The following is a 9,565-nucleotide window of genomic DNA, read 5'->3' on the forward strand; positions in this document are numbered from 1 at the left end:
AGGAACCTGATTTTTTTTTATTTAAAATTAAAGAAATTTAATTGAAAGAAATTAAATTATTAATTTATTTTTTAAAGATTGAATAATTTTACTGTTGAATTAAAATATTTTATTTTTATTTATTTATATATAATAACGAAAATACTTCTATTTTACACAAATAATTTTTTGTTTAAATAAAACATTTTTCTGAGAGCATAAATTACCGAAAAAAGTGATAGGTTATATTTAGAGTTTTCTTTTTTAAATTACCTGTCCAGGAAGGAAACGTGATTTAGGTTTTGGTCGAAGGGTTTTGGCCAATTTATCCAATCTTTTTTTCTCTTTTTGCCTTACGCCCATTTTTACAAAAAAAGGAAACTTTTTATACAGAGAATTTCAACTTTTAGGGAAATCTAAAATTCAGTTAATTTTTAGAATTTGTATAATTCGTCAATTGTTTCGAAATTGTATTTTATTTATCATTCAACAATTTTTTGGTAACCTTAAACAAAAAGGTTAATATTTTTATAAAAATGAAAAATTTTAGTGAAAATTCCTTCAAATATTAAGTTTTAAATGAAAAATAAATTATAGAAATTAAATGGAAAATATAAATAAAAATAAAAATCCGCTGGTGATGATTTGGAAATATTTTATTATTTCAATTACAAGACATTTTGCGAGAATTTTTTACATTTTGAGATAAATTATTATGAATAATGGCTTCAATCAATTTAAGGATAAAAAGGAAAATGGTGTTCTTAAAAAATCGGATGTAAGTTTAAATTATAAAAAAATAGAATATTCTACTTTTTTCCATAAATTTATTTTTTAATTTAAAGAAATTTGTTCATATGAGCGATAAACAGTAAAAATTTTAGTTTATTTATTTAAGTAATTAAATTATTAAATTCATTTTCATTAAAAAATTTGACTTTCGTTCATTTAGGAAATAATAAAAATTACTGAATATAAATATTCTTTTCAAATAAGTATTTGCTATTTTCTTTTGGAATTATAGAAAGATCAAAAGATAAGCACTTTAATTTCTGAAGTGAACGCTTTAAAAGTAAACTCAGCGAAAAAACGATCGGAGGAAAAAATAAAAGCTTCAATAGAAATCGCCAACTTGTATGAAGAAAATTATAAATTGTCCGCCACAGTAGAAGCTTTAAGTCGAAGTTTAAACAAAAGGCTTTGTCAGAATGTCACTCTTAAGGAAGAGAATGAACGGTATAAAAATGAAAAAGAAAGACTTTACTTTCTCTTAAAATATCGAGTTACACAGAACGATTATCCTTTTAAAAACACGTCCTCAGAAATAATGACAATCGTCGACAGAGTAAAAAATTTGGAAAAAGAAAATATTGATTTAATAAATAAATATCAAGAAGTGTTAAATGTATTGGAAAGTGAGCGAGAAAATTGTGTCCAATTATTAAAGTTCATGTTTCTGAAAACATTTCTCGCTAAATATTCGAAAAGCTATCAAAATAATTTCCAAAATTTCCAAAATAGTTTTGAAAATAATTTCCAAAATGATTTTCCAATTAACTTCCGAAATGAATTTTTAAATAATTTTCCAAATAGTTCAAATAAAAATAGTGATAATATTAATAGTGAAGAGAGTAAAAAATTTGTATTTAAAAATTCTTTTCATTCCACTCATGATGTTTCGATATTATGCAAATTGGAGAATATTGAAGATGATTTTAATTTAACTAGAAGAAAAATACATTCTGATCTTGAAATAATTAGTCATCGTACTTCTTTGTCCAATTTAGAAGATTTAATAATAGTATTGATTCGTCTATATAAAGAAAAGTTTCACAAAGAATTTATGGAGAAAATTGATTCAACAGTTCACTTTCAACCACAATTTCAATTAAACAGAATTAATAAAACTCTTGAAACTAATTTCCATTCTTTGCCATTGAATTCAAGACGTAAAGCTGTTTTTTCTCCGAGTAAAAAGAAATGCGTCACTTTATCGAATTGTCATATAATCCGTATTGTACACTCAAAGCAAGAAATTCATGGAAAAATAACTTTTCCACCAAGGAACATTGAGTGTAATAATAAAAATGTAAATTTTGGAATAAATGAAGAGTTGGAAAATTTTGAGAGGGGAGAAAAATGGAGGGGAGTTTTGAAAATTGGGGGTTTAAATAGAGAGGGGAGTCAAATTCAAGGGGGGAATTATTTTGAAGTTTATTCGTTATTGGGAGTCGATAATTTGGAGATTGAAGACAAGAAAGGGAATTTAATTTTTGAGAAGATAAATTGTGATGTAAGAAATGTTTGTGAATTTGGATTGAATTCGGTAGAAATTGCTTTACGAAATTTGAAAAACTTGAATATAAAAACAGTTTTGAATCGGAAAGAATCGGTGTCGAATCTACAGGAAACAGTTTCAAATCTAAACGAACAAGTTTCTCCACAGGAACATTTAAATCCCCAGAAATCTGATTCAAATCATCGAATCGTAACGAAAGTAGAAGAAAAAGAAATTAAATTAATTGAGTGTATCGTCGATAATTCGAAAAGAAAAAAGCAAAAGTGGATGATGAATAAATCTTTATCGAGAATTCCAGTTCCATTGTCAAATGCTTCTAAAGGATTAAGGAGGAGAGAAGAAAAAAGCGAGTCTCAAGCTCTGAAAAAGGATTTCAAGATTGACCAAGTGTCAAATATAAATTGCAGAAATAAAAACTCTGGCAGATCATTATCTGTGGATCGAGCAGTTTTTTCATCATCTTGTCAAGAATTAAAAGAAATGAGCGCAATGAAAATAAATGAGAGAGGATCAAAAATTCCCGTGCGAAAGAGAAAAATTGATAAAATAATAAAAGTCGAGAAAAAGAATTCCAATCGGATTAAAAATGTGAATTTAAATCCTAAAACTCTGATTGATTTCAAGTTAGAAACTTTAAATGCAGAAGAAGAGGAGAATAGAAAATTGGAGAAATCGGCTTTGGAAATGAGTGGAAGGGAAAATCAAAGAAAAATGATGAAAAATAAATTGGATTCTTCAATCGAGAATGATAAATTGAAACAAAAGGATGGAATTGAAAATGAAATTTCAAAAAAGGGAAAAGTGGAAATAAAAAATGAAAAAGTTTCTATAAAAGAAGAAAATAGTAATCATGTTAAAAACGAGGGGCTTGAAAAAAGAAATCAAGAAATTGAATTACAGGAAATAGAGGAAGAAAATAGAAAAATTGAAAAAGAAAAAATCGATGATTTTAAAGATCCTAAAGATTGTTTTGGGGAAGAAAGGCTCGAGGATAAAGTGAGGGATCAATTAAGTGAAAGTTTACTAAAAAGAACGAAGGGCTCTGCTCAAATACTGAAAAGGTTTAGTAAAATAATTAGAGGAACGGATCCCACAATTTCGGAGGAGTCAATTACGAAAATTCGATTAGAAAATCAAGGCAAAAATGTTGAACGAGAAAGTCAAACTACAACTGTTCGAGGATCATCATTTAGCGAAGAAAATTTTATCTCTAAATTTAGAAGTGGAAAAAGGAGAAAAAATCACAAAAAACAACAAATATCGGAGAGGAGGGAGTGTTCTAGTAAAATAACAAAACTGAACATTGAAACTATTAGAACCGTCGTGGATTTGTTACTGAAATCGGAAATTAATCAGAGGAAGAAATTAATAATAGTCGAGGGAAAGAAAAAGTTGATGAAAATTTGTGAGGAGAGTGATAAAAACGGTAGAATGGAATATTTTAATGATGAGATTGTTCCTGCATTTGAAGGAAAGTCGACAAATTCCGAAGGTGACAGTGAAATGACTTCGAAGTCAAGAGATGAACTTCAATATCATTATGATCGTCAGGATAATATAAATTATAATCCTTATGATCGTCAGGATGATAATTATAATCATTATGATCATCAGGATGATCATTATAATCATCATCAGAATAATCATCACCATCAGGATGATCATTATAATCATTATCATCATCAGGATGATAATTATAATCATTATGATCACTACAATCATCATGGTCGTCATAATCATCAAGATCATCATCATAATCATTTTGATCATCCATATAATAATGATGATCATCATAATCATCATTTGCCGAACAAAATTGTGCAGAAAGAAAACAATTTCCGTGGAAGTTTAAAAGAAAACAGTCAAGTTGAAATGAAATCCCGGTTAAATTCAATTTTTCCAGAAAGTCAAGGAAATTTTGAGACATTTGAAATGTTATCTGGAAATTGTTCTTTATTTAACTCGAGGAATATGAATAGAGCTTCCTGGATTTCACAAGTAGGTACAAGATCACGTCAATCAAATGGCGGAAAAGAAGAAATGCAGGAGCAACATCAGCAGTTGAGCAATAAAATGTCTCGCACAAAGGAAACGAAAAATAAAATAAATCAAATTGAAAATTGTGTTGGAAATTCGAGTCTAGTGAATAAATTGAGAAGTGAGGAATTTATTCGAGGTATTGAACAGGAGCAGCAGCAGCAGAAGCAGCAATCGTCAGAATCAAGTGAGAGGAGAGTTTCCGATTGCAAGGCACATTTGGAAGATTTCGATTCCAGGAAATTTACTCAAATGAGCAACGACAGTGGTACGTGGGAAAATTTATGACGTTCATTTCAATATTTGATAGTTTGACATATAGTGAGAGGGACAATTTGAAATTAGATTTTCAGTTTGAAAATATAATAGGAAAATTTTAAAGGTGTTGTTATTTGAAAATGATTAAATTGGTTTTTTTTTTAAACAAAAGTTTGAATCGTTTACAAAGTTCTTGAATTTGAAAGTATTTCTCTTTTTGAAAAATTGTAGGTACTTGGGGAAAAATTTATTTTAAATAACCAAATTTTAGTTGAATTTAGTAAAATAAATTCTTTGTTTCATTCAGAAAAAAGTTTTATTGTTTCAAAAAAATTTTGATTGAATTAAAAAAATATTGTGCATTTTTATACAGGCAAAGAATAATACGACTTTTTTTGGATTTCCTTGAAGTATTTCAATAAAATTTTTGAAAATAACATTTTAAATAATTTTTTAATTACAAATTTCGAAAAAAATTGAATTTCCAACATTTTTAATGAAAAATTTCCAATCATGAAAATTTGAAGATGAAAATTAAGGAAAATTTGCTTTAAAAAATTATATTAAAATATTTTTGAAAAAAGTAATTCTTAGAATATTTTTATTCTAATTTTTTAAAATTCAATTACTTTCAATATTTTCAATCACACATTTCTGAAATTTTAAATATCTAAAAAGAATAAGTTTATTAAAATTTTTGAAAAAACAATCATGTTCAAAACTTTTAATAAACATTCTTCAAAAAATTGATTAGGTAATTTTTTAAAATGTCTAAAAAATCTTTAAAAAAATTCAATTAGTTTTTAAAAAATTTACATTATATAATATTCGTGAAAAACTAATTCTTAGAATTTTTTTATTATAATTTTTTAAAATTCAATTATTTTCGAAAAAAGGAAATTGAAAATTTTTAACATCTACTTTTTTAGTCTTATCATTACAATTTTTTGTAAAATCATTCATTTACATTTTTGTTATTAAAATTCATTAAAAACTTGATTATTTTTTAATATTTTCCAAAAATTATTTTCAAAAACAGGAAATTAAAATTTTTATAAATTTATCTACTTTTTTAGACTTATGGGTTATGAATAAAATTTAAAAAAAACTTCATTTCCATTTTTGTTATTAAAATTCTTTAAAAACTTGATTATTTTTTTAATATTTTCCAATAATTATTCTTTAAAATTCAATTATTTTTGAAAAAAGGAAATTAAAATTTTTAAAAATCTACTTTTTAGATTTAGGGGCCGTTCATAAATTACGTAAAGCTTCAGGGAAAGGGGGGGGGGGTCAAGATATTTGTTACACTCATTATAAAAATGGCGCTAATGTATGTAAAAGTTTGTTACATGAGGGAGGGGGGGGGTCTAAAATGACCAAAAAAAGCGTTACGTAATTTATGAATGGTCCCTTTATTAGCATTAAATTTTTTTTAAAAATCATACATTTTTATTTTTGCTCTTAAAATTTATTAAAAATTTGATTATATTTTTTTAATTTTTTCCAAAAATTATTTTAAAAAATTCAATTATTTTCAAAAAAAGGAAATTAACTTTTTTTTAAATTTACCAACTTTTTTAGACTAATTAATAAAATTTTTAAAAAATTTATTTCCATTTTTGATATTAAAATTCTTTAAAAACTTGATTATAATAATAAATAATAAATAATTTTAATATTTTTCAAAAATTCTTTTAAAAAATTAAATTATTTTCAAAAACAGGAAATTAAAATCTTTTTAAATTTACCTACTTTTTTAGACTTAACTTAAAATTTTTTAAAAAATTCATTTCCATTTTTGTTATTAAAATTCTTTAAAAACTTGATTATTTTTTAATATTTTCCAAAAATTGTTTTAAAAAATTCAATTATTTTAAAAAATGTGAGCTAAATTTTAATAATATGGAAACTTTTCAATTGGAAGAACCTGTTATCTTTTAAAAATTATTTTGATATACTTCTGAAAACGAATTTTAAAAATTTAATTGTTAACATTATTAATTAGTAAATGAATCATTTTTTAAAAATCAATTTTCAAATATTTTTGGTTAATTATTTTCAATATAATTCATTTTTAATAACTTTTAAAAAAACCGTGAAATTATAATTATTATAAAAAATTGTATTTTTGTATTTAAATAATAATTGAATTCTCGAAGATGTTTTGGAAAATTATTAAACAGTTGATTTAGAAAAGAACTTTAATTGAAAATGGTAAAAAATAATATTTTGAAAGAACTTTTTCGATCTTTTTTTGTTTTTTTAAGTATAATTAAAGCAATTTTTTATGCGCCTAAAAGTCGATCCGAGGCGAAAACTTCTATTTAAATCAAGAAAGAAATTTTTATTTTTATATCCAAATTTTTTTGAATTAAAACATTCGTAATAAATTATTTAAATCGAGGAAAGAATATATTTTTCTATATTTGTACACATATATTTTTTTGAAACAAGCAAATATTTTTTTGAATTTAAATAAATACTTTGGGTAAACTAAATAAATTTTGTGTATAAATTTATGATTTATTTTTCTTCATTCACTTAATTAAAATAAAGAAAAAACATAAAATTTAATTGAATCAAAGCAGATGTATTATTTGAAAAATGGACAAATGAAATTGAAAAAATGGAGGCATGGAATACTCGTGTAAAAAGTTATTTGAGTCAAATAAGGATGAAATTATTATTGGCGGAAGAAAAAGCTGAGGAAGAAAGTAGTGTACGAATGTTTGAGAGAAACTATTCGCTGGGGGATCGAAAAGAGCTGACATTGCGAAACACGGTGAGCTTTAAGTGAATTTCTTGATGAAAACTTTTTCTCAAATTGATTTACAATGGTTTTATATTGAGAAACTTGATTTTCTATATGTATAGAGTGGTGACTTTTTCTCTTTATACCATACGATTCTTTGAAACCAAACAAAAAAAATCAATTTCTAAAAAATAATTTTGATATAAATTATAAAGTTTACATCATAAAAAAAAAAAAAAATTCGTCAAAGAAGCTGAGTCGAGTAATAATTCTAATTAATTTATTTTTTTATCGAGGTCGAGTATGAAGATTCAAAGAAAAAATTTATTTCAAAAGATAGTGTAAATATGAATTTGGAGAAAATTTGCCGTGATATGAAAAGAGTGACAAATATTATTAATAATTATACAAGTACTCGATATTTGAAAAGTCATATATAGATTTGTTTTGAATTAGAAGTTTATAACTGTGTGTAAATATATTTATTTGAAAAATGAATAAAAATCAGTAACAAAGTTATTCAGTTTGTCCCTTGGGAAAGTGACTGTGGGACAGACCAGTGCCTTTGATCATCTCAGGATGCATCTTTTAGATTGTATTACTCAGATAGAATTACTATATGATGTCCAGAGAAGCGTGTAGAGAAGTTTTCCGTTAATAAAATCACGTCAGGTCTTTATCGATAATATTGCTGAAAAGATAAGGTATATAAATTTTCTTTATAAGCTATGGATAATTTGCAGGAGTAACTTTTGCTCTTTAGATATAGTTTAATTAGCAATTCAAACTTTTGTAAGAAACTTTCCGAAAAAAAATATTCTACTTTTTATGTTATTTTTTTTTCATTTTAATTTAATTTCGATTTACCTTATAATTTCTATTATTCAATTCAATAATTTTTATTTAATGTTAAATAATTAAAATTATTATTAAAAAATTAATATTATTAATTTATTTAAACAGAGCTCGAACTAGGTCCGTAAATTCCGTAAAAGTCTGTAAATTTGCTTGAAGTCTGTAAAAGTACGTTTTTTTAAAAAGGTCCGTAAAGTCCGTAATTTTATTGAAAAAAGACGAAAAGTTCGTAAATTGTACGATATAATTTGGGAAATTTTGGGGAAATTACGAATGATTGCAGAAATTCAATTATTTTCAAAAATAATAAAATTCTTCGCAAAAATTCAATTATGTTCAAAAATTCTTTTAAATTCTCGTCAAAACTTCAATTATTTTTAGAAATAATAAAAATTACACAGAAATTCAATTATTTACAAATTTTTGATAAATTTCTTTGCAATCATTAAATTATTTTCATAAATAATAAAATTTCTACAAGGATTTAATTATTTTCGTAACTAATAAAATTCTTTTTTAGAATTCAATTATTTTTAGTACAATTTAAATTTAAATTCTTCTGATATTATATAGTTAAATTTTTTAATATATATGTTAAATAAATTAATAAATATAATGAATCTATACAGAAGAATTTTAGTTAAAAACACTAAAAAAAATTAAATTTTGGAGAAGTTACAAATAATTTCAAAAATTTAATTATTTTCAAAAGTAATAAAATTTTCTACAGAAATTTCATGATGTTGGAATTTTTTTAAATTCCCCTTCAAAATTTCAGTTATTTTCATGAATAATAATAAAATTCTCCTTCGAAATTCAATTATTTTCAAAAACTTTTCTCAATTCAATGATTTTTAATATCTACTATTTTATTTAAATTTTCCAAAAGAATTCAATTATGTATTTAAAAAAATTAATTAATATTCTACACAAACCTTCAATTATTTTCATAAAATAATAAAAATTTCACAGGAATTCAATTATTTACAAGTTTTTTTTATAAATTTCTTCGCAATATAATTCTATTATTTTTATAAATAATATTTTAACAGGGATTTAATTATTTTCGTAAATAATAAAATTCTTTTTAGGAATTTAATTATTTTCATGAATAATAAAAGTCATTGCAAAATTTTAATTAATTTTATATTACAATTTTAATCAAAATTCTCGAAAAATGTAATTATTCTTAAAAATTTTATTAAAATTCGTCAAATGAATTCAATTTTAAGAAACATACAATTATTCAATAAATGGTTTTTTTGTATAATTAAATATTTTAAATAATTGAATTCTCGTAGAATTTTCTAATAAAAATTGATTCGAAAATGAATTTTAGTTTAAATTTTAGATTTTAATTGAATATTAAAAGCATTAAAGCG

General features: G+C 23.6%; 1 protein-coding gene across 1 annotated transcript; it reads left to right on the top strand.

The window, feature by feature from the left end:
- Nucleotides 1-694: 694 nt before the first annotated feature.
- On the top strand, nt 695-4,603 carry LOC122512806 (putative leucine-rich repeat-containing protein DDB_G0290503). The gene is made up of 4 exons (XM_043628874.1): nt 695-757; nt 1,004-1,324; nt 2,261-2,966; nt 3,117-4,603. Exons 1-4 carry the CDS (start codon nt 695-697, stop codon nt 4,601-4,603), a joined length of 2,577 nt encoding a protein of 858 aa, XP_043484809.1.
- The last annotated feature ends 4,962 nt before the right edge of the window (nt 4,604-9,565 follow it).

Source organism: Leptopilina heterotoma, unplaced genomic scaffold, assembly GCF_015476425.1.
Source record: "Leptopilina heterotoma isolate Lh14 unplaced genomic scaffold, ASM1547642v1 Lhet_128, whole genome shotgun sequence".
NCBI lineage: Eukaryota > Metazoa > Arthropoda > Insecta > Hymenoptera > Figitidae > Leptopilina > Leptopilina heterotoma.